This window comes from Nuphar pumila, chromosome 3, assembly GCF_984573655.1.
Source record: "Nuphar pumila chromosome 3, dmNupPumi1.hap1.1, whole genome shotgun sequence".
In the NCBI taxonomy this organism is placed as follows: domain Eukaryota; kingdom Viridiplantae; phylum Streptophyta; class Magnoliopsida; order Nymphaeales; family Nymphaeaceae; genus Nuphar; species Nuphar pumila.
Genome location: NC_143251.1, coordinates 58,707,037 through 58,733,402, shown reverse-complemented (window position 1 = coordinate 58,733,402; position 26,366 = coordinate 58,707,037). Strand labels below are relative to the sequence as shown.

Sequence of the window (26,366 nt, the reverse complement as noted above, 5' to 3'; positions counted from 1 at the left end):
AGTTCTTGGGGCTGGATCAGCTTCCTTCAGGCGATGGGAAAGAAGAACCAGGGAGGAAGAGAAAAGGAACAACTCGAAGGGAATAAGAAGCGCAAATGGAGGGGTAGAAGACGGATGATAATGGAGAGGCAGGAGACGGATCCCCCTCCTCTCGCGTGCTCCCCTTTTTAAAGAAGAAGAGGAGCTTTCGAGAGAGAGGTTGTTGGTTGAAGATGAGAGGTTGAGGGAGAAGAAGTTGTTTCAAGATGGAGGGTAGGACTGAGAGGGGAAGTGTGCGGGAAAGAGGCCGTTGCCTCTTTTCCAATTTTCCAAAAGAAGGCCCCCTTGAAAGAACTTTTGTAAAAAAAATGGTTCAAAAGGAGGTTTTTGGCAAAAATTCAATTTTTCAAGTTTTAAAACCATTTGCTTTCCTCAATTTTTTTGATTTTTGTATCGTTTTTCCATTTTTTTGTATTTTTGTAATAAAAAACTAAGATTTTAAACAAAGTTTAAACACTAAATTTTTGTATTTTTCTGAGAAATATTTACAAAAAATGTTTTTCTGAGAATTTCAGGTTATTTCGGGGAAATTTCTTCAGAAGAAAGGGTTTGGACCCGAGTTTTGAGAAAATGTTCGAGTTTTAAAACTCAAATCGAGGAATACAACGCAATGGATCCAAACAGATGTCGGATGGACTGTCCGAGTTATTTAAAAACTATTTTTAGTATTTTCTGTAATTTAAATTTAAAATTCGGACAATGAGACTTTGATCTGGACAATGGATCCTGATCCGAAATCAATTTAAACATATAGAATGAATTTAATTTCAGTAAAACTTGAGAAATGAACTGGAATTTAGATTTAAAAATGACTCATTTGCTCAAAAAATGAAATTAGGGGCAAGAAGGGAATATTTAAAAGATTTTGAAAATTTTGGGGTGTTCACAGTGGGTCTGGGGATCATAGGTTGCGGAAGCCTTTCTTCTGGATCTTTTCCCAATACAGTTGTGATCATTCCGCCTTTCGACCACTTGATGCATTGGTGCAGAGTAGAAGGTACTGCATTCGCATTGTAGATCCAAGTCCTTCCAAGCAGCAGATTGTAGGTAGGCGGTACATTAACCACATGAAAGATGACTGAATGGACTATGTAATTGATGAAGACCTCCAGGAATATCTTTCCTCTGGCCGTTTGTCCATGGTTATCAAATCCGTAGATAATGATAGGATCCTAAATGTACTCCTCTTCCTTAATGCCAAGTGGCTTGGCGGTCATCTCTGGACATATGTTGAGGCTACTTCCTCCATCGACTAGTATATGAGGTACAATCATCCCCCTTGTTCGGACGACAATGTACAACGCGTTATTGTGAAAATGCGTGAGGCTTTGGCAAATCTTCATCTAAAAATGTGATCGGCGCATTAGTCATGGCTTGATTGACAATTTGGGCCATGTCTTCTGGAGTTGTATTGGGCTTTACTTTGATTTTTCTCAGCAGATTGTCCAGTACTTGTTGGTGCTTGTAGGAAGCTTGGGCCAAGTCCAGAATTGAGACATTGGATGAAGCGGTCAACGGCTTTTGAGTCGACGTCTCTCCTTTTTTTTGGTATGGACTTGATGAAATGTTTAGGGAATCCGGGAATCCCTCTTGCTACCTCAGGGGATGCCCTTGCAGGTTCTGCGGATACTTTCAACTTGCCAAAGGCTGAAATGAGGTCAATTTTCTTGTTGTTGGGTGGCACTTGTCGTAGCACTAAAACTTGATGTTGAGCTCGCAAATCTTGACTGGAACACGACTTAATGTGTTCTTGCGGCTGAAAAGTTTGTTCTGTAATCATCACTGTAGCATGCTGAGGAAAAGGCTGCTTCAGTATGTTCATTTTTTCTTCTTCATCTCCTTTCACTAGGAGATTCTTGTCAATGTAGTCCTGAATGTTGTTCTTAAGTACAAAATAATTTTCAGTATTGTGTCCCACTGTTCGATGGAACTTGCAAAATTGGTCCTTTAGTCTTCCCATGGGCACAGGGGGATCAACCAACCTAGGCAACTTGATCATTTCTTTTGACAACATATACTTGAGCACGTCCTCGAGTGATTGGTCAAGGGGAGTAAACTTTTTGTCATAACTCCACCCTTCATGCTTGGTCTCCTCACGCAGTTTTGGTCCTTGGTCCTGCTGAGGAAGCTTGTTGTATTGGAGAGCGAGCTTTCCTTTCTGATCACCCTTGGTATTTGCATTGCCTGCGCCATAGCAGTAGTCTTTCTTCTGCCCCTTGTGATGATTATGCTTGTTGTTATTGTTGGCAGAATAAGTGAAATGAGCCTTCTTTTTTGGCTCATTCTGGTGGTTGTTCTTGGTAAATGTGAAGCCTTCATAGACTCTATTCTCCACACTTAGTTCGAGTCATTCGGCTCGTTCGGTCAACTCAATGAAAGTTCTCGATGGTGAAGTGGAGATTAAACCTCTTAGAGGCTGCGAGAAATTATTGAGGATCAGGGACAAAGCATGTCTCTCTGATATGGGGTCCCTCATTTTGTTGCAAGCTGACCTCCATCGGTGAATGAAATCCCTTGCTTTCTCGTCTTCTCTCTGTCTGAGGTTTCAGAGATGACTCAATGTCGAGAGCGCCTCCGTGTTGAACAGAAATCGCCCAATGAACAAATTCACCACCTTATCAAATTCCTTTAACTCGATGGGATTTATGTGTTCCGCATACCATTTTGCAGCGGTTCCTTCTAGGTTGCGGGGAAAGCAAAGGAATAGTACTCTGTTGTCTCTCTTGAACCTGGAGCATTTGGCGAAAAACATGGCAAGATGGGCCTTAGGGTCATCGGAACCGTCGAATTTGATGAATTTTCTCGAAAAATTTTCAAGATTATCGCCCCCTTCTAAGACATCGTAGAAGTCTTCGCTGGTGAAGACCTTCTTGCCCTTGTCATGGGATTGTAGATCCTTGACTACTCTAGCCATCTCCTTCAATTGCGCTTGCAGTGGGTCTTCTATTGCTTGACCCTTTGATCTGCGAGTTGCTTCCTGAATAATCTCGCATTCTTCATTGGTATCCTTTGTTAATTCCTCTTCATCTGAAGTGTCCTCCGGTTGAACACGTTTCCTGGAAATTCTTACTGGTTTTTTGTCTTTTCGATCTTTGACTCTCTGATTGAATGGATTCTTCCCTGAGCTGGTGCTGGTGCTGGCCTGCTCACTCATCTTTTTCATCATTTTCTGGAACATGCATACATCTGGGGATCTATTCCATTATCCTCTTGTTGGCCTTGACTCCTGACGAATTTGGGGGAGTCCATTTCTCCTTCTGAGGCTGACGAGTAGATAATGCGCTGAGATGATGTTGTCTTTCTTCTTGACCTTGTCTGAACCATCAAATGTTGATGAATGCCCTCTGCAGGGCAAAGACCTCGTTAGATTCTGAGGAAAATTTTTTGATTTTGAAAAAAAAGTATTTGCTGAAAATATGGTGGATAGTTGGAAGAGTATCCCATTGAGCTGTTGCGGGAGTCACGACAATTGTGTTGCCATTCTTTGCGAGGATGAACAACTGAAGACATGTGAGGTCATCAAACCATAGTGGAAAGACAGGGAATTTATTGAAAAAAATATCATTTCATTGATGATGAATTTTAACAAAGAGGAGGCAGACAAACAATTTTCCACCATTCATAATAGTCGACAGACACTTTAGGACCAGGAAAGAGAGTAAGAGTAACAAAGAAGTCTCAGCCGTAGCGGGCAGAATGATATGCTTCAGACCATTGTGCGGATGTGAGGTCGAATTCTGCCATAATCTCTGATAGTAACCGAGCTTCTATATACTGTTGTCTCTGAGAAAACTATCAAACGCATCGCTCTGGCTGATAGTAAGTGCAGAAGAAAGGTCCCAGTAGCTTGAATCGCTTGCCATAAGCATACGTGTATCTGGGAGGAGATAATTGTCGATCAAAGTAGTCTCACACGACTTCCTCTTCTTGAATATTGTCGATCATGGATCGATACTGTGCTACAGGAAGGAGCTATTAACCATTGTATCTAAAAGAACTTGTTCGGGTTAGAACATGCTGGAAGAACCAAGAATGAAGTGGGTACGTGTATCCTTCGACTAGAATGGACTCTCCGAGTGTGAAACGAGTCAACCCTCTGTACAGGAAGGCTAGTGTTGCCATGGCTATAGAAAGACGGCTGGTCTGTCGACTTCCCCATCTTTGCAAGAGTTGGACTATCCTGATGTCCACGTAGTTCTGCCCGTCTGGGAAGAAGGCCAGTCCTACGGTGCATAGAACCATTGTGTTCTGAATTCTTTCTCGAGTTGTTCTTGACAGTGAGTTGACTTCAGCAAAGGTCCTGTATTGACGATATAGTTCAAGCAAATCAACATATTCATTCCCGTCCATCTGAATCAGAGGCCAAGATCGATGGTCTGTCAAGCGAGCTAGAGCGTCTCGGGAGTCCAAACCCTTGACATTAATCAAAAACTGTTGCTCCAATAGATCTCCTGGTTGACCAGTTGGTTCCGGTAATCCCATGATCTCTGAAAATTCGTCCATCAACAGGGTCATCTCCCCCCATGGGAACTAGAAGGTACAGGTACGAGGGTTCCATCGCTCCGCCATTGCATTAACTGTCAGCTTCCCCACTGCAGATGCCAATTCCAATCTGTGCTCGCTCAAATGGTCCAGGAACATTTGAGAAATGCTTTTGAGCCACGAATAGTACCACTGAGAAATGAAGGATCTGGTGCTAAGGGCTCGATGTTCAGGATGACCTTGTCGCACCTCGTAGGAGATGTGACCTTCAGAAAAGATAGGGTCTAGCTGACTGGATGTCATTAGACTGAAAGGTGGAGGAAAATTCAGAATTAGACTTAGGAAAATATGGAAGTTTTGAAAACTTACAGGTAGGATAGAAATGAGATGGAAATTCAAGGTCCAGAAGAAAGGTAAGAAAAGAAAGTCACCTGGACTTTTTGAGGAAAATAAGAGATTTTAAGAAAATCGTTCAGGGTTTTGAGGAAATAAGAGAAATATTTTAAAAAATGAGGGTATTTGAAAAAATCATCTAACATTTTGAGGAAAATCAAATATAATAAGGATAAAGGGAATGTAAATAAAATACAGACAATCACATCCTGCACAATCATTTATGTGCACAAAGCACTCCCTAAGAGGCTGACTCTAAATGCATTATTTTGAAAACAATTGTAGGACCCTAATCCTAACTCTAGGCTCAGATCATCTTTGTCCAATCCAGTTATGCCGATATACTCGAGTCGAGACTCGAAGTACGTGGCATAAAATTTCAACTCTGGTTCTAAGCTTGTGTTTTCCAACATCCTTGAGCGCCTACTGATATACTTCGGACTATGGCCCTTAGTATGTGGTAGAGGGGCATCAACCTAAATAAGTGGCCCAGTTGTGAGACTTTATCCCAAACTATGGTTCTGGAAGAAAGCCCAGCAACGTGAAGACTGGGTAATGATAGGTAAAGGGGGTTTGAAAAAATGATCACATGCAATAAATAAAAGGCTCTAAAACCTAGAGAAATAGAAATTTGAAAATCTTTGAAGAAGCATACATTGTTTGCATTCAGATCCTAAATTGAGGAGGATTATATGAGACCTAAGTCTATGTGAGCATGAAAATATCTCCTCAATATGGTCCTACCAAACCATGCCCAGTCTATATGCAGTTTATGTCAAATGGGTCAGAATCTAGGCTCCTAGGTTCACATGATATCAAAATTAAAAGGCTGACATTTTCAGAACACGATTTTGATGATTTAGCTAAGCCAAGCACATAATTGATCAGACGAGGACAAGTCTCATCATGGCCGCCAAACCTGTTATCGTCGCAAAATTTTTCTCTTCCCTGCGGGAGAGAGGGGAAACCTTCCGCGAGTCAAACTCGACCAAAGTTTGAAAATTGTTTTTAAAAAACTCACCTCCGTTTTGAAAATAGCGAAAAAATCCATAAGATGGGGCTCGCCTTTCGGTACGAGATTCAACCATTCATGTCGCCTTTAACAGGGGTAGTCGAACCAAGGATCAAAGAGTGCTTAGCTTAGCTAGATTATCAAAATTAATGTTCTATCCTAGATGCGTAGAGAATTCAGGCATGTGCTATGAGATTTTACAAACTGTACATTGGAAACTATGCTGTATGCTTCTGAAGATATCTTGGAAAAATGATGGAAAGTGTTTCTGAGTAAAGAAGGGGAAATCGATTTCCTAGAGAAACCCTGGTAAAAGGATTTTGATTGAAAATAATGTTAAGAAATTATTAGGGTTTTAAGAAACTCGATTTCTTTATCTTGGGGAAATACCATCTGAAGAGTCAAACATTGGATTTGGAAAGTGAATGAAGACTCCTTGGAAAATGGGGGAATTTTGAAAAACTCTAAATATAAGAAAATAAATAACTTTGAAAGAAAGCATCTTTAGAGAATCCCACTTTGAAAATCGATTTTGACTTTAGAAAATTACTGGAAATTCATGAGAAATTTTTTTGAGAAGGGAAAATCTAATCCTTGAAAAAAATACAATTTTGAGAATACCAGCTTTGAGGATTTAAAAATTGATTTTGGATTTCAGAGAATTGTTGAGAAATCTTGGAAAAACACCTTTTGAGAATGAAGAATTTAAATTTAAGGAAAGTTTTAAAGAAAATCCAGGGTATTCTTGAGAAATCGATTTTTTTTAAAATGGGAATTTCTTGAGAAAAACAAAAGAATATGCATAAAAATCCATGATGCAGATTACTTAAATGGATGAATACACTTTTATGAAGCTATTTAGGAAATTTTTGAGAAACTCATTGGAAAATGTGCATTTTGGAGTTAAATCAAGGTGAATCCTTCACATATTCCGACTATGGCCATAAATATGTTTGGAATTTAACTAATTTAAATCCAAAACATTTTGTAAGATGTGGAATATACTATAATTTCTGAAAGTAGTCTAATAGTGTAGGCTCAGTGTAGCTAATAGGAAGATGTTGAATCTAGGTCTCGTCCATATTTTGACTATGGCCGTAAATATGGACTCCATCGAGTTCATCAACTCCCTAAGAGTTGGTGCACGTGTCATTCATGTTCATCCATAGTGGTTTTCAAAGGAAAATGCACGATTCACATATCAGGATATTACAGAAAAATAAACTATATGATATGACTCATATTCTAAGCATAAAAGTAACTCTTATTCCAATATTTGTTTTATATTTACATTGCTGAAATAAAAAGAATGAAGTAAGAAATTCAACTCCTCTCGAATATCCCTGCAAAACTAGAAGTTGGGTTAGTGTAGATATGTAGGTTTTTCCAGAATTTTCCGATAATATCCAGAAATTATCGGATTTATCTGGATATAAACCCAATCTTATGCCTCCTTGATATGCATAGGATTTGAAATCATGAAAATGTTAGAAAATGGGATAATAAAGATTTGAAATTCAGAATTATGATCAAAATGACCAAAATGCCCCTAATAACGAGGTTATAGCTTTTGAAATTAAGGTTTTTAAAGGGATTTTGATAAAAATTGGGAGTTTTGAAATTCAAATTGGACCCAATGATGATGAAATGAATGATGAGATATGATGACATGCTTCTAAACATGATGTGACTATAAAATCGGGAACAACATCAAAATTTTGGCCGAAATGGTGAATTTCACTTGTTTTTCGCCTGGATTAGGGTCCTGCGGGAACCCTGTTTTGATGATACGGTTAAACTGACTATCAAATGACCTTTAAATCATGCCAAAATCAACATGGAACATTCCTTTACTCTTAGGAACAGAATAGAATGGGAAAATGCATGAAATAATATCATCTAAATGCAAACTTTCACATAAAATCCTAAAATATAAAAATTGTGCCTGCGGTCGTGAACCAAATATGGTATTTAACACGATAACGAAGCAATCAACCATAGAAATGTCTAATATTTTGCAAGATGCTGAAAGACATGAAAATGAACAACTTTGGCTTTTACAACCTCGAGATTTGACCTATAATGAGTTCGGTAGCAGGGATCTAATTCTGATAGGCATGAAGTTAACAGGATCCGCTATAAAAACAAATAAAAAATAATAATATGCCACTAAAATTTTTGAGATTTTAAGAGAACATGCCTAACATGCATATGAACAACTTTCATGTTACAGTTTTGGCATTTGATTTGCTGACATAAAAATTTAAATATGATGAGAAGTACATAAATCAGAGAGACAGGTATAAGCACCGAAACTGAAGACTGACTTTAAAATTATAGAAAAACTATTAAGTCTGTTCTAAAAATTGTGAAAATTCAAACTCAAACAGTAGACATTCCGAGCAGAAAATTCCTCTTTTACAGACCCATATTTCAAGCTAAACCCAGGGAGCAACAGTCGACTCAAGTTGATCTAGAGTCTCAGGAACTCGTATCTGGCTCTGACACGCATTCTGTAGTCTCATATTTTTGACAGGCAGTAAAATACTTCGTAAAACTCTGATAAAATCAGATTAAATACTAGATTCAACTCCAAGACTACTGCATTTTTTGGATTAGGAATCGAATCTCCCATTATGGAGATCTTGATTTTACAAATCGGGATCCAACACTCTTAGTGTTTTTTGGGTCTTAAAACCCGATTCAGTATTTCGAACATTTGGTAAAGCAAATACTTCCAAATGTTTCTGAAATTTTTAAAGTGTGTCAGAGACGTCTGTTTGCATATCATACAATTTTTTGGGGATTTTTGGAATAAAAAATAAACACGAAATGACGAGTAGACCGACGGCTAAAATCAGACTATCACAGAACTTAAAATGAAAACTAACAAAACAATAATACATGCATGATATGCTAGAAACTATACTAATAAGATACATTTAATACGAAAATCATAATGATGATCTTGATATGATGCAGATGAATCAAGGAGGCATCCATTTCTTTTGATGTCCACCTTCAAAAATGGGGGGGGGGGGGGGGGGGGAGTCGGTCTATTGGTTTGGACGAATCATCCTTCTACTTGGTTCTTGGAAGATAGACTTACTCGATGAGTTCACATTGTTCATGAATCCATTTTCATCTGGATTTGCATTCATGCTCACAGTCGTTGTTCTTGAGAGATTTGCATTTCTTTACAAAATAGGGAACTATCAAAAGGGAGTAGCATTTACCTTGGTATTAGCGATGGTACTAGAAGGCTATCCTTGACTGGCAGGTTGAAGGAAGGCGAATGGAGATCGATTCAGCAATGCTGGGCTGCTCCTTGGTAGTTCCACTGCTCTTCGGTACCTTGCTTGAAGGAGATGGTTGCCGGTATGAGTGGTGTTGGAGATGATGCTTCAATCGATATGGTTGGGGCAATGGAGAAGGTGATGGCACCGAATGGAGATCGGTGGTAGGGTGATAGCTGCAAAAATGGAGGTTAAAGGACTAGGCGTGAAGGAGGCTAAGGATCAGAGAGAGAGAGTAGGGAATCCAGAGGGGCGGCAAGTGAGTTTTCCAAAAGGGAGATCCTTGTTCCTCTTTCTCTTTTTTTTTTCTAGAGGTCGGATAGGTCCTCTTAAAAAGAGGTGGTTGAAGGCTAGGAAAAAGCCAAAAGCCAGTTTGCTTTTCCTAACTTTTAGGAAGGGTTTGGGGACAATTTGAATTTTGAACTTCTTGCTTTTCTGAAGAGACTCCCAATGTGGCGCCACCTCAAGGTGTGGCCCCACTTTTTTTATTTGATAAAATGAGAAAAATGAAAATAAAATAGGAAGAGGGCTCTAGAGAGGCGCCACCTCAGGGGGGGCAAGTTTGCTTTTTAAAAATTTTGAACTTCTGGTTTTGCTTTTCCTAAAAACTAGCTAAAGAAGTCTACTTTTGGGGGGGGATTTCAAATGTGGTGCCAGCTAGGGCCACTTTTGTTATTAAAAGGTGAAAATAAAAGGGGAAAATGATCAAAGATATAGGGTAGTGCCACCTCAATGGGGCAGTTTTTGCTTTTTTGGAAATTTTTGAATTTTTGTTTGCTTTTTCTAAAACCTAGCTAAAAATTAGCTATCTTCAAGGAAAAACCAAGGTGGCGCCATCTCAAGATGGGCCCTATATTGTTCCTCTAAAATAATTAATAAAAAAAAAATGGAGGGGTGCCAACTCAGAGGGGGGGTGGCTCCTCTTTTTTAGGAATTTTGAAAAAGCTAAAAAGTAAAACCTAGATTTTTAAAAGGAGAGCCAATGTGGCGATTTTGCTTTTTGAAAACTTTTTTCAAAACCTAACTGATTTCAAGGGAGTTCAATTGGGACGCCACCTTAGGGTGGGCTCCACATGGTTTTGAACAAAGCCAAATGGCAAAAACTGTCTTAGGGTGGCGCCACCTCAGAGGGGGGCGGCTCCTACTTTTTAGGATTTTTCAAAAAGCTTAAGCAAAACACCTAATTCTAAAGAAGGGCTAATGTGGCGCCACCTCAGGGTGGATCCCACATTGCCTTTTTATTGGTTGGAATTCAAAAATAAAGACTAAAAGGGGAAAAGCAAGATTTAAAACTTCTTTTTGCCATTTTCATAAAATCCTAAACTAATTGGCAATTACAAAATAATACCTGACCTAATTGCGAAAATTTCTAAAAGAATGTGATTTCCAAAGCACTTTTATGAAAATGTTTTGAAATTGTTGATAAGAGGGGTGAATAAAGAGGTTTTATGAAATTCAAAGCCTTTTTGCAAAAATTTAGAATAGAAATTCTAGGTTCAGAGACTTGTCCCCTCCTTCAGACAGAGTTGGTCCAGTTGACAAAATTTGAAATTTGATATTAAAATTTCATCCAGATTGTTTTTCGGAGAAAACATTTTGAAATTCAGAGTCTTGGGGGTAATATGGGAAAAAATGGTAATTTTGAAGACCCAGGGGTTGGAAATTGATTTCAAAATAGTTTGAAATTCAAATCTGGTTTGAGAATTTTAAAATCATGAGTTTTGGACCTCGAAATGACATGCTATGCAGTGATATAATATGAATTGTTGTGCAATGATATGCAAATACATGTCTCAGAAAATGCAATTCTGAACCCGACATTGGAGATTCCAGTCTCCTGCTTTGAATAAGACTTTAAGAATTCGCGACTGAGATTGAAGATTTGAGCCAAAACAGAGAAGTTTTGAGAATCATGGATGAAATTTGGACTTTTGCAGGGTCCAGGCTCAGAAATTGACCATTTTGTCGGCGGAAGATTTTGGAGGACAGGCTGGGGTGATTGCTTGGAAGTGTCGGGGAGGTGAGTGAAAATTTGGGGTGTTTACAGTATCTCAAGGAAACAATCAACTATGTGTTAAACATCAGCAAGTCCAATTATCTAAGGCTCCCAGCATATTCAAACACCAACTAGGTTGGTTGTCCAGATGACAAAAGATCTACAAGGGGATATGTGACCATGATGGGTCAGATGTGTTGTCTTGGTGCTCTAACAAACAACATATTGTTGCAAAATCAAGTACAAAGGCCGAATATAAAGCCTTGGCTGGTGCAGTCTCTCAATTGATATGGTTGAAAATGTTACTGAAAGAGTCGGGAGTCTATACAAATAAGAGACTTGTGTCGCGGTATGACAATTTGGGGGTGACTTGCTTAGTTGCAAATCCAGTCTTCCATACACAAAGATGGCATATTGAAATTGATTTTCACTTTGTTCGTGAGAAAATATAAAGTAAAATTGAAGTAAAATCCATTCATTCAAATGAGCGTGTAGCAAATATTTTCACTAAACATCTTTCTGGCCCAAGATTCAGTTTTGCTCGATCTCTTGAATATGAAAATTGGCTTGAGGGAGCGTGTTAAGCAACGATAACCAGGTCCAGATCTGAACCCAGGTCGGGTCTAGCTCAGTCCTAATAACAATTGAACATCTCAAGAGTCTTGATAAGGTTCAAGAGTTTCCAGAAGACTCCTCTCATTAGGCATTCTATGTTGATTAGAGTTTGTTCTTGGAGAAGCTGAAGATTGTTGAATATCTTCTCTACGTTTTGTGTTAATTAAGCACTTTATGTTTCCTTCTAATTCTTTTGAAAAGATTTATATAATGAGATCAGGGCTTTCTCACTCTCTCTCTGGACTGATGAAGATAGAGAGTCTTCTTCGTGGGCGTAGGCACTCAATTGCTTGTTTGTGTGTGTGGATGTTTTTGGTTCAGCGTTCTTGGTGTGTGATTGCCGTTAGATACCTTTTCATCTCTTTGGTCTACCTTAGATCTTTTTGAAAAAATAGTTAATGTCATTCGGTCTCTTCTACCTTTTTATTATAGTGAAAGTAGGTATGGTGCGAGGTAATCCCAAGGCACTTGCTTCGGAGCTACAAGCTTTGCTCGTACGCAAAGAAAAAAACAATTCAGGCTTTGCGAGTGATTTTTTGAAGTTGTTTAGCTTGCTTTGCTCATTCCACTATAGAGCTTGGCCTTCCGCTATGCAAGGATTTCTTTATAGGGTGATCGAACCTCGGAGTTCTTTTAGCCGAGCATTTCACCCTCTAGAAATGTTGTCTTGGAATGAGCCGTGCCATGCACTGTTTATCTACCACTTTTATTGGAAGGTAGCATCATCGAGTAGATGGTCTCAATGAATACAGAATTGAGCTTCACTGATCCGGTCAATAGAACAATTGGGCTAACCACAGCTGTTACAAGCTTCAGCATCAACTTCAACCTATGTTACAAGGACACGCCATTTTGGCCATGTCCCTTGGTGGCAGGGATGGACACGGATTTGTGCAGCCATTATTTTAATATTTTTATTACTTTTTATTAATATTTCAACAAAATGAATTTTTGAACATTAAAATATCAAAGTGATTTTTTAGTAATTAAATTTTTTGAAAAAACACATTTCCTCGTGTCCTATTTTGGAAAGACCATTTCCACCTTGGAAGTTTAACCATGATGCATGTCCACGCATCCTCGTATTGTTGTGAGTAAAATATAGCAAACTTGAAACTTTCTTTGATGCAATGAATTGCTTAGATGAACACAATTTCCCATACAACTTTTCATCTGTGGATCCAGGTTATGCTATTAGTCAATTTTAGTGTCAGCATTTTCATTTAAATTGTGGACTAAAGATTGACATCTTCTGAGCTGAAAGTATGGTTGGACAACCAAGCCTGAACTGATTAACTGAAGGAAATATCGTGTCTTATAGTCTTTAACCTATAACTATATAGATCAATATTGTCGGAATCTGTTTTCAAAAAAGCTTGAATCAGATCAATTTAAATTGGTCTGTTTAAAAAGCCATTTTTCTTTAATTTAAAATATCAGAAAACTTACATATGAGCTTATTCAAACCCATTCAGGCCATATCAGGTCAATTCAACCCAATACAGCTGAATCGGACGATTTTATAGGGGGTCTGAAATGGACCCTGAATCCATCGAAAAGGGGACAATTTGATTTGATGTTGATAACATTGATATAAATTCAAATACTTCATGGAGTAATAACAATGCGCACCAAGAAGAACAATTAGCACATTTGACACAGGCAAACGAAAGACCATCGAATCTAACACTATAATTCAATGGAAAAATTGACAAGAATAAAAGAGAACAGAAAAACCTAACTAATCCTAAGAAGCAGATTTACAAGCATTACAAAAAAAAACACAAATATATGCTGCAAAGTTTCCATTTCTGCCAAATTTTCCTGGCAGTAAGTTATGCAGTTGATGTGTCTTCTGATCTTTGGTCGCCATCTGCTGTTGCTTGGACTTGAGCAGCATATTGCAAGTTCCACAAGACATCTTCTATGGATGGCCGTGCAGATGGATCTGACAATAGACACTTATTTGTTATTGACATTACAATTGACAGTGATTCTTGAGCAGAACTGCATAGCACCAGTGGATCCACTATGCACTTCTGCTCATCCTGGCTGCTGAATGATGAGGCCTGAAAAAGTTGAAAGATTTCATTTTGAGCTACAAAGAATTCAAAAGAATAATAAATTAAAAAGGGATTTCATATACAATATTTCGCTACATGCATTTATGTATGTATATATAAGTATATGTAAACACACACACACACATATAGAGAGAGAGAGAGAGGGAGAGAGCAATGTGCAGCTCCTAAACAGTCTTGTCTCCTAAACTGTCCTAATTCAAAGGGACAAAGTTTAGGGTGTGCTTAATCCGAATTTTTAGATGTATTCAATATAACTTAGTAGAAACCATATGTTAGATTAGGCATTCCTCATGTTAACTTTAAATATATATTTAGAGCGATTGAAATTTGACAGCTCATATTACACTAATACTTGGTGAAATAAAAATCAAGGTTTTTTATCGAATCGATTCGATCCAAAGCATGGTTTTTAGTGAATAAGCAATGATGAACACATCTACATGTTAGGATTAAGCGAAAAACATGGGAAACTATGTTTTTTAAAAATGTTTAGAACGGTTTAGGACATAAACTGTTTAGGAGCTAGAGAGAGAGAGAGGTGTGGCCACTAGAATATGAGAACTAGATTATGAATTGAGAATTTCATGGGTTTTTCTTTCTTTTTTTTTAATCTCACGATATGAATGTAATCTACATGCATGGTTTTAAAAGGACCGGCTCTTGAATCATTTGATTGCAAAGAAGATTTTGTAAGGCATAGTCACCTGTATCGTTCAAGGTAATTTCTTGGCAAGGGGTTTCCTCAGAGAGATTTTCAACAAGTGGTTTTTCTCAGGAAAGTCTCGGGAGTTTTAAAAATTTTAAAAATATAAACGTACTAAGAAACATAAGAAAAATAGGTTTTGTATCATTTTCTTGAAAAATTTTAAGGAAATAATTGTAAAAAGTTTTAAAATACAAAAAAAAATACAAAATTGGGTTTAAATTTTTTTTAAATATCATGATAATTTCGTGATATTTTATTTCTGGTTTTGAAAATATCTTGATATTTTGGTGATATTATTGGCTGACCTGAATTTTCCGATGATATAGCAATATTTTCAAAATATCATCGATATCGTCACTGATTCAAGCTTCCAAAAGCCTTTTTTGTTGAAAAAGCAAAATCCAATAGTCGATTCCTAGCAAATGGACCACACTGAACACATCTGTAGGGTAAGATTTGCAAAAGAAGCATCAGAAATGCTTAGTTCGCACACTAGTTCTCATATTCTAGTGGCCCATATATATATATATATATATATATATATATATATATATATATATATATATATATATATATATATATATATATATATATATATATATATATTAAATTGCATTTTCAATTATAAAATTATAAATTTTCATGTTTTTAAGTTCTTTTTTTTACTTGGATAATTTTGGACTTAGTCAAAGTTGACCAATCAAAATTGTACCAAAATGGTCAGGTGCAGGTTGACCATACTGACATGTGTTGACCTGCACCCAACAGTGTCGGGTGCTGCACCTGCACCCGCACCCACAAGATGCTTTGGAAGTGCAAAAGCATCCATGTTACATAGGTCTTGCAAGTTGACATTCCAATAGTCTTTAAAAATAACCAAAAAAAAAGAACAAAAACACAAGTACGAGGCAAGAACAATTTATGCAGTTTGATGCATAGTCACCAATATCGCTGCTGTTCTAAAAATAAAAATACCGCAATGTTAACATTTTTTTCGCAACTGAAAAATATTGTGAGATTTTCATATATATATATATATATATATATATATATATATATATATATATATATATTGTAACACTATCACGTCATTTAAAAAAACAATTATTTTATACATTTTATGTCTAATTTTGAGTTTTTGTTTCTTTTATATTCTATAAAAACTTTTCTATTTGTTTATATTTTCACAAGAAAAATCTTACTAAAACCTATTTTTTTATATTTTTGTTATTCTTTATATGTTTTTCAACCTTTAAAACTGCTGAGACTTTCCCAAGAAGAACCAAATCCTATGTTGATGAGGCAACAAGAATCATCTTCTACACTATTCAAAAAAGTCAAGCAAGATAACCAAAAGGTAACAAAGGCTCTCTGAGGTCTTACAAGAGAAGTTCCAAAACCGAAGTTGAGCAAGATAACAAAATGGTAAAAAAAGTTCTACATGGTCCTGAAATAGAAATCCGATAACTCTAAATTCTCATTCAACAAAACCAAAGCCTCTTTCACTCTCTTAAGGAACCCCAGATTGGAATGATCAGCCCCACCCTCTCTTCCTCACCTATTTATAGGTCATTTTGTCTTCCCTTTTAAAAGGCGGAATATCATAGTGGGTTTCCTCTTTAATTTTATTGCAAAGGGATACTCTCCCCAGAAACAAGGATTCAAATAATCCTTCCTAGACTTAGTAAGGTAACAATGAAAAAACAAGAGGATGAAGGCATAAAGGGAATATGTTAAAATAAAGACCTATAAATTGCATCAGCATTGCTTAATTTGTTTAAAAATGTATTAATAGATAGTATTACTCATTAGAACCAAGTATCTTACTCATAAGATCAGCTCGTTTTGCATAATAAATGGATGACATTTTTTAAAAAACACTCATTGTGACCTACCATCTATTCATGCAAACACGACACTACGATTTGCACAAAAATACAAAGTTATAAAAGTATAAAATGCATAAAATCTTATCACAGTCAAGAATCTTCTCAAACATTAGTAACATGATATTGTACAACCTTTTGCATCAAATAGAAAAGAAGTCAACATACCATTTCACTAAGAAGGCCTGATTCTTCTCTTTGAAAAGTGGTAGATCCTACAAGTGTTTCCAATAATATGAAACCAAAGCTATAAACATCGTCCTCCAGATCAAGAGCCCGCCTGAGAAATTGAACAAGTTCAATAACTAATTCATGTAAGAAGCTCGAAGAATTAACAGATGAAAATCTAAAAATATGACCATGAAAATTTTTGCAATATCACATCCACAAAGAAATTAATGAGGATACTGGAATAGGAAACAAGAAGAAAATGAAAATAATAGAATGTGAACCAACAGGATCTATTTCACATACAGATAGACCATTATAACAAAATTCTGTGGTATGTGAAGTAACATTTTTTTCCATGTTTAACCTGTGGAAACTCCCACCGGCACAGAGACAAAGTCGTCGTGTAACACTTGTGCATTTTATCGGCTAAATAAACTTGAATCTCATATCCATAAGCTGGTACGAGGATATTCTCATTGTTTTGTTTTATATTTTTTTTTGGATATCGGATATCCTGTTTGGATCTTCGATGTCGGATCCCTAATATACTATTCGGATCTTCGATATTGGATACCGATGAATATCTAATAGTAGATTTTAATTTTTGGTTTGGATCCTTGATATTGGATCTTCGATATCATGGTTAGATTTGATATTGGATCCAAAACGTATCATGTGGATCCACGAATTTTTAATTGGATCTTAAATGGGAAAAACCTTATATAGGATCCATAGTAGTTTATTTTGGATCCATATTAATCTACTGAAGGTGTGATCTCCAAATCTATGCCCGAAAGGTTTGGATCCAAATTATTTTATTTGAATCTTGGACATCGAAACTTTGCTAGTTGATGTGGATTTTATATCAAAAGCGTAAGAGTCCAATTAAAATTTTATGTTGGATCCATAATAATTTATCTGGATCCATAGTTTCAAATCATGGTAATAAAGAGAAAAAAAATTGGATCCTTGGATGGATTCGGATAGCCCAAAGTTTGGACCATAACGTAAATGGATCGCGCGGGTCACGTGTGGGGGTGATCCAAACTCAAAAACATATTACACGTTAAAATACATCATGCGTTAAAAAAAAAGGTGGGGGGGGGGGGGGGGGACAACACGTAAACCCTAAAGAGGGTTTACTCTTAAAAGGGGGGAAAAAGGAGGGCTGCGTGAAAACCCCATTCACGCAGCTGGGGAAGGGAAGAGGGGGTAACCGACCCACCTCTCTCCCACGATCCCCTCTCCTCTTTCCATTTTTTTTTTCAATCTCCTCCTCTCTCGCCCAACCATAAAGACTCTCCTCTTCTCCCTCTCGTTACACCTCTTCTTCTTCTATCTTCCTTCTTCATGTCTAAACAGAAAGGGGGGGCTCACACGAGCATGGCAGCAAGGGGACCTCTTGGATTCACGATGGCTGAAAGAGGGAATAAAAAAAAAATTGGGGATTTGCGATTCTGAGGTAGGGTCTCTATGATTTTGTGGTGTTGTGCTTTGTTTCAAGGATTGTGTAATGGAAGATCGACACCCAACTCATGTGGGATTGGGTTGGGTGTGTGATCTATCTATTTTAGGGGTAAGCACGTTTTCTATTAAAGGAAATCTGAGAATCCCTAATCAGATTAGGCAGCTGGTTGTTAATAATCACGAAATGGACTAAGATGTTACGGGTAAAAATTTGATTTTTGTGTTCGTGAATGCTTATAGATTTAAACCCATGAGCGTTAATTTATGTCATGTTATAGATTTCTTATAGCTTTCATTTGGTATCCAAATAGTAGTATCCAGATAACAATCTAATTACCTCGTATCCACCAAGTTAAGAATTTTACTAATTTACAAGTTGATAATATAAAGCATCTGAAATACAACCTACATATATCTCTCTAGTGTCTCCACTAGTTGTGAACCTAACTCTTCTAAATGTTTTTTAATTATCTTATCCCGTGGGTACACACGGGCATAGGTGACCATCTCAAAAGAGAATGTTCGGGGGTATATTATTTCAGGTAATTTATTAACCCGAACATTTTAACGGAGACTGAATCCCCAAGGGAGCGACCAATAGCCGAGAGAATCTCCCAAGGGCTCAACTCAAATCAGGATGCATCCCTAACTTCTGCAGAAGATGTGGAACTACCACCTAGGACACATAGGTAGTCCTGGTCCCTAACTCCGAGGACGGGGACCCACGAGCCGCTTCCCGCTCGACACCAAACACAAGTCCTCGGAGTCTTGTACCACCCACCCTCTCCAAGGTAGGTCTCAACTTTGTAATTGGGTTTCATTAATTTATTTATTTTCCCGAAGTTTAGAACATTTCCACAACTGTCATAGCATTAACCCCATTCTTAGTAATACACACACACTCAAACATTGAGACCAAATCTCCTTGTCATGTGATATGTTCATTGTTCACCATAAATTAGACATGAGTACCCATCATAGGTGGCTATCCTATAAGTATGACCCAATTTCTCTGTTAACAGAAATATCATGTATCTTGTTTGTTAACAGAAATGTCAATTAAGCTACTGTGAAATTTGGTGGTAATCTACGTTGTAATGACACTTGTTCAATATAAAATGCACTTGAACACTGAATTAGTGCAGAAATATAACATTTCATACATAGGTTGCAGTAGCTTATCGAACAAATTTTTCAAGAAAACAATTAGTACAATTAGCAAAGGTTACTTCTTCATCCAGATTTAATAATCAGTCATAAACTATTTAAGATGAGAGGTAATAATGGCTCCAAATGTACCAATATTCAGATCACTCAGAGACTGACATAATTCACTACATATGGCTAAAATAAACTGACGGAATTAGCCACTAAGGAATATGAAAATAAACTCATTTTGAAGCTACCTTTGCATGTCAACAGGAGATCAACATCTTCAGCAAATCGAAAATAAAAGATTGGATACAATCAGACATAGTACAAAAAAATAATGTCGAAACAGTATCAAGCAGTCTGTGTTGACATGATGCCCATACAACTAGTCAATCAAGAAAGGGTGTTGGCGCAGTGTATAATATATTTAAATATATATTTCACCCAGCCCTGCCGATATTTGAAACTATCATTACTTTTGGATTCTCAAGAACAACAGGTGAAGCGAAAAGAAAGATGTATACAATGACTTGTCATTACCGCTTGGTTATCATTTGTAGGTAGATGAACAAGTAAACGTAGACAAGTATAGAAAAAAAAACAATCGGATACAAGATCAAGAAATGCTATTCATCACAAAGTCAACTATGAGTAAGAAGAATCAATCTGACCGAGAAAAGAAAGCAAATCCTATCAAGCAATTGAATAGGATCAAACCAAACCCCCAGAACGCTATGAATTTGAAAATTTAGGGTTTATCAAGAAAACCCCCAAATCGATTTGATTTGGGGATTTACGGTTTATCAAGAAAACCCCCAAATCGATTTGATTTGGGGATTTATGGTTTAGGAAGAAAACCCCCAAATCGATTTGATTTGGAGATTTAGGTTTTAGGATTAAGCACGTAAACATCTGCCCTTCTCAAAGCTATCGTTAGCCTTACAGGTAACCCCAAGCCACGGTATTGGATTTTCAGACAACCAAGAAAGAATTGGAATCTCGTACATCCGATAATAATCGGGATTTCCCTTGACCGACCCAACCCCAACCCGATTCAGTCCACACCCAACAAGATCAAAGACATAATCATACCATAATCGTTATCAATGCCTGCTGTGAGAAGAACGTCGACGATGGCGACAGCAGGTGGTCGAGGTACCTCTAACAATGGTGACTCCACCGACATGCGCAGAATCTTCAAAGAGGAAGAAAGAGGGAGATAAGAGACTGGAAAATCAAAACAAAAGTTGTTTGAGACCTTCCTCACCTTCCTCTTGTACAGCGGCGACCCCCTGTTTCCGATGAACCGGAGGAGCCGATTTCCCTCCCCTCCCCCGATCTTGTGATATGCACTCTTGGGCAAGAATCGTGCCCTAGGCACGATTCTTATACTTGAATTTTAATAAAAAGGGGAACGGGTCCGGGTCCGAACCCAATAACCCACCATACCGGATCCACTCTAAAGTGGATCTGGGTCTGTAATAGGTTACGAACCCATTCAAACCGATGAATTTTAAAGTGGATCCATTGACGTGGGTTCGAAATGACACCACTTGGCAAATCCTTAAGTGGATCTATTTGGGTCCATGGTGAATTTGACCCGACCCATATAATTCGTACCTTACTGCCTACTGCATTTGGATCCAATGAAGGGATCCAAGACCCAAACCTCCCTATTTTTTTTTTGTAGTTATTACAGTCTAGCAGACCAGAGCATGTAGAATGGAGCGGCGGTTAGAAAAAACCTATCGTGCCCATTCGACCCACTGACTTTATCAAAAGAGAGGATGGATGGTACAAAACTCTGATGGACAGACCATTAATGGCTATTTTGGGCAAAAGACTCAGCTTCCCCCGTCATCATAGTGAAGAGAAATGGGCTATAAAAGATAGCTTTCAGGCCACTTCTACAGAAGTTTGGATGCATCCACGGGCCACCTATGCCTTTGGGATTTACTCTCTTGGTTATTGGTCGTCCCTTAGGAGCGGACTCAGTTAGTCACCCGGGGTATCGTAAAACACGGCATAATAAACCCCCGGACTGGTCTCGGTTGTTTCTATGTTTCGTGCCTTGCACGTACCCGACTGACCAGCTAATATCGAAACATAAGTTAAACTATTCACATTATTTGAGATGTGCATGCTGTGACATGACTTGTATGCTAGTTGCAATATGATACATGTGACTTGCTTTACTACTTGGTTGAACTATTCGTACTTGCTGCAATGTAGCACTTGTTGGCTTGAGTCTCTTATAACGAATGTAACTGTTTGTCTTATAAGTATTAAAATATATGTATCAATATATATATATATATGCATTTCTTCAAATACAACATAATACTCAATAGGGGTATTATGGTCATTTCACACAGTACCTGATAGGGGTACTTGTTTTTCTTCTTTTTTTATTTTCTATATTTATTTTATTTCTTTTTTTATTTTCTTCTTTTTAAGCCACTTAAGGGGGCCCACCATACAGTCGTTGGGGGCTCTCAACGACTCTATTGGGAGCCCCCAAGTGGTCCCTTGAGTGTATAAATAGGGGTACTCCCCCTTGTGTTCTTTCATGCTTTAGTGAGCTCCTCCTTAATAAAAAGAGTATTTATTTTATGTGTGTAGCCTTGTTACAAGGCCTTTCGTATTATTCCCTAGTGGATTTTTTCTTTGTGCCTTTGTGCTAAGTCCATTGTTGGACACTATGAATGCATTTGCATTCTTGATTCTTCTGCATACTTCATTACATGGTATCAGAACCATCTGATTCTTCCAAGGTGAAATCTTGTCTCTTTCTCTACTTCTTTTATATATTCTTTTATTGAAGCAATGGAGACCAAGATCGACCTATCATTCAAGCTCAATGGAAAAATATACATGATGTGGGCATCTGCAATGAAAAATAATCTCAAAGGAAAGAAGCTTTGGGGTTATGTAATGGGGATCGTTCCAGAACCTCAACTTAAGCTCACAAAGAAGGAAGGAGATCAAGAAAAAGATCTTAAGGGAGATGCTCGCCTCAAAGTAATAGAAGACCATCAACGTCAAGTGGAAGATCGAAAGAGCAACCATGCAAAAATCCTAGCATGGTTTATGAATAATGTTGAACTTAAGGTAGGTGCAAATATTGCAAAATTTGGTCAAGCCAATGAAGCTTGGTTTTTTATGAAGGGTATGTATACCCAAAAAGATCTTGCAAGAGTCTATTTTTTGCAAGAGAAAGTTAGAACTACAAAACAAAAGGATATGAGCATCCAAGATTACTATAGTGCTCTAAACCCTTTGTGGGATGAATTGACTCTTTTAGAGTCTAAATGGGTGGCTATGGAGGATGTTGAGCTTAGACAAAAACAAATAGAACAAGATAAATTGTTTCAATTTTTATTTGGGCTTCGTCCTGAATTTGAACAAGTGAGATCCTCACTCTTTCATAGATCCACTCTTCCTCCATTAGAGGATGTAATTGCCGAAATTACTCAAGAAGAGACTCGACATGGCATGAGTAAAAGCATGGATGAATTTTTTGCCGTATCTAAACCCGACAATCATGTTAAAATATACAAGCCACCTCATTTTGGAAAACAAGAGAATGGTGGAAGAAAGATGATTATATGTCATCATTGTTATGAGCTGGGACATATCAAACTCGCATACCCAAAATTAAATGGGACTTTCAAGCCTAAGGTGGCTTCCGTTGAGGAATCCTCCACTAAAAAAGATGAAGGGCAAAAACGGGGATCTCAAGGGCACTCTTGGTCAAATATCCATGGCTCTCAAACAAATCTTAAAGGCTACTACCTCCACCTTCGGTGCCGCCATTGCCTCTTCGTCACCTCCCGGTACGTATTCTTGGATTTTAGATTTCGGAGCTTCTTTTTCACATGACTCTCCATAAAAATGCTTTAACCAACGTATGCACCAATTCAAAAATATCTTGTGTCTCTACGGCTGATGGAACTTTTCTCAAAATAAATGGCATTGGAACTTTAGATCCTAAAAATTTTCAAAACTTTTTTGTTCCAAAAGTAAGAATAGTTCTTAAACTAAATCTCAACATTTTTTCCGTTTCCCAAATTGCCGACCATGGATGTGAAATATCTTTCTCATCTCAAGGGTGCTTTGTGCAGGATCTCCAGTCCGGAAAGCGGATTGGGCAAGGCTATAGAAAGAGAGATCTTTACTACATGGATCACTTGACACTCCCTACAAAATCTTTTTGTACTTATGTCCAAGATAAAAGTATTGAAACTTGGCATAAAAGACTTGGACATCCAAGTTATTCTAAAATGTATCTTTTTTCTTTTGGAAACAAGTTTTGTAAAGAAAAAGATATCAAATGCAAAGATTGTATTTTTGGAAAAATGAAGTTTATTCCATTTCCTACAAGAACCTTTATTTCAACTAGACCTTTTGAATTGGTGCATTCTGATGTATGGGGACCATCTCTGGCTCTATCTAAAGGTGGTTATTCATATTATATGACCTTTATTGATGATTATACTAGATATGTATGGATTATTTTCTTAACCTTAAATCGGAAGTCTTTACTTTTTTTAAAGAATTTTGTGCAAAAATTCAAAATCAATTTCAAAGTCACATATTCATTCATAGATTCGACTCTGGAGGAGAATACCTATCAAATGAATTTCAAACTTATTTAAATCAGCATGGTATTTGCCATCAAAGATCATGTCCAAGAACTCCACAACAAAACAGTCTAGCGGAAAGAAAATATAGGCATATCTTAAAAATCACTATATCATTACTTATTTCTAAAAATATTCCTAAAATTTTTTGGGCCGAAGCCGTGTTAACCTCCACTTAATCAATCGAATGCCATCTTCAAAATTAAATAATATCTCTCCTTATGAAAAACTTTTTAAAATTACACATGATTTCAATCGTCTTCGTATTTTTTGATGTAAATGCTTTGTTCTTTTACATAAAAGAGATAAATTATCACCAAAGGCAATTGAATGTGTATTCTTGAGATATGGTGAAAATCAAAAGGGATATAGATGTTTTGATTATAAAAACAATAAGTTATATGTCTCAAAAGATATGACATTTTTAGAAGATGAGAACGGATTTGAAATATTAGATAAACAAAATGAAATTGAATATATGTTTTTTAATGATCTTTTAGAAGATACAAATGATGAAACTTTAAGTCATTCGAAAATATTAGAAAACACAGATAATAGTGAAGATGCATATAATATTGAAATATCACCAACTAATGGTGACAATCTACATGTTTACACCTGGCGTGAGCAAGAGAAACCTATTAGTGCTTTAGAAAAATTCTTGCGACTTAATAAACCTCTAGAAGAAACTTCCCTTAGGTGCTCCTCTAGAGAGTCAATTACACCTAATAGGTTTGTTTCATATGAATCTCTCTCACCAAATTATAGAGCTTGTCTAATAGCCTTATATTCATACTATGAGCCTTCTCATTATAATCAAGCAAAAAATATATCGCATTGGATTAAAGCAATGAGGGTAGAACTAGATGCCTTAAAGAAGGCTAAAACTTGGAAATTAGTTCAACTTCCTCCAAATAAAAAAGTTATTGGATGTCGTTGGGTTTATAAAATTAAGACAAAAAGTGATAGTTCCTTAGAACGATATAAAGCAAGATTAGTGGCTAAGGGATACTCACAAGAATACGACATTGACTATGAGGAGACTTTTGCTCCTGTTGCTCGAATGACTAGTGTTTGAACCCTAATTGTTGTAGCATCATCTAAGAAATGGCCTATATTTCAATTAAATGTTAAAAATATCTTCCTTAATGGTTAATTAAACGAAGAAGTATATATGGACCCTCCGTCGGGAATTACTCTTGAACAAGGTCAAACCCTTAAATTATTAAAAGCTTTATATGGTCTTAAACAAGCCCCTAAGGCTTGGTATGATAGATTTAGTACTATCATCTGAAAGTTGGGATTTTGTTCTTGTTATACTAACACTGCTCTCTTTGTTAAAAGTGCAGGTAATAGTATTGTTATTCTTTTACTTTATGTTGATGATATGATCATCACAGGCCATGATAAAAGTCGTATTATTGATGTTAAAAATATGTTAAAAGATAACTTTGATATGTCTGATTTAGGTTTTCTCAGATATTTTCTTGGCATTGAAGTTACATACTCTCCCCGAGGGTATATATTATCACAGATGAAGTTTGTTGCAGATATATGTTTCAAATATGAAATTTCGGATGACAAAAAGGTGGAGACTCCAAAGGTTATCAAAGGATGGGGTTCTACTGGATGATCCTACACCCTACAGACGACTCATTAGATCTCTCACCTATCTGACCATCACCAGGCCAGACATCACTCACGATGTTCACTCTGCCAGCCAATTCCAGCATGCTCCTACAACTGTGCATATGAGTGTCATGCTTCGGATTATCTACATCAAAAACACTCTAACTAAAGGGCTATTTTTATCTTCACTCTCTTCATTAAATTTGCTTGCATATACTGATGCTGACTGAGGAGGAAACCCAAATGATAGAATCTCAACTACTGGTTTTTGTGTCTTTTTAGGAGATTCACTAATTGCTTGGAGATGCAAGAAACAACAGAAAGTCTCCTTATTATCTACTGAGGCTGAATACCGGGCTATGGCAACTATTACAATGGAACTTGTGTGGCTTCGAAGTCCTCTTCAAGATATGAGAGTTGAAATTTTCGATGTCTCAAAGCTTTGTTGTGACAACAAAAGTGTCATCTATATTGCCAGCAATCACACCTTCCATGAGCAGACCAAACATATAGAAATGGACTGTCACTATGTTCGTGATGAGTATCTCCGTGGGACAATTACACTGCTATACGTCATATCTGAATATCAGCTCACAGACTTTTTTACTAAAGCACTTCCTGCTCCTAGCTTCTTGTTTCTCCTTGGCAAACTTTTGGTCATCTCCCCGTAAAGTTTAAGGGGGGTGTTAATATATATATATATATATATATATATATATATATATATATTTCTTCAAATACGCCATAATACTCGATAGGGGTATTATGGTCATTTCACACAGTACCCGATAGGGG

The 26,366-nt window shown here is 37.1% G+C and overlaps 1 protein-coding gene across 1 annotated transcript in view; it reads right to left on the bottom strand.

Moving 5' to 3' along the window:
• Nucleotides 1–13,518: 13,518 nt before the first annotated feature.
• Nucleotides 13,519–26,366, bottom strand: part of LOC149842948 (Leucine-rich repeat protein kinase family protein) — a 54,082-nt gene continuing 41,234 nt past the window's right edge. The window contains 2 exon segments of the mRNA XM_090000775.1: nucleotides 13,519–13,902; nucleotides 16,678–16,789. Coding sequence (XP_089856901.1) covers nucleotides 13,669–13,902; nucleotides 16,678–16,789 — 346 coding nt within the window. The 3' untranslated portion in view covers nucleotides 13,519–13,668.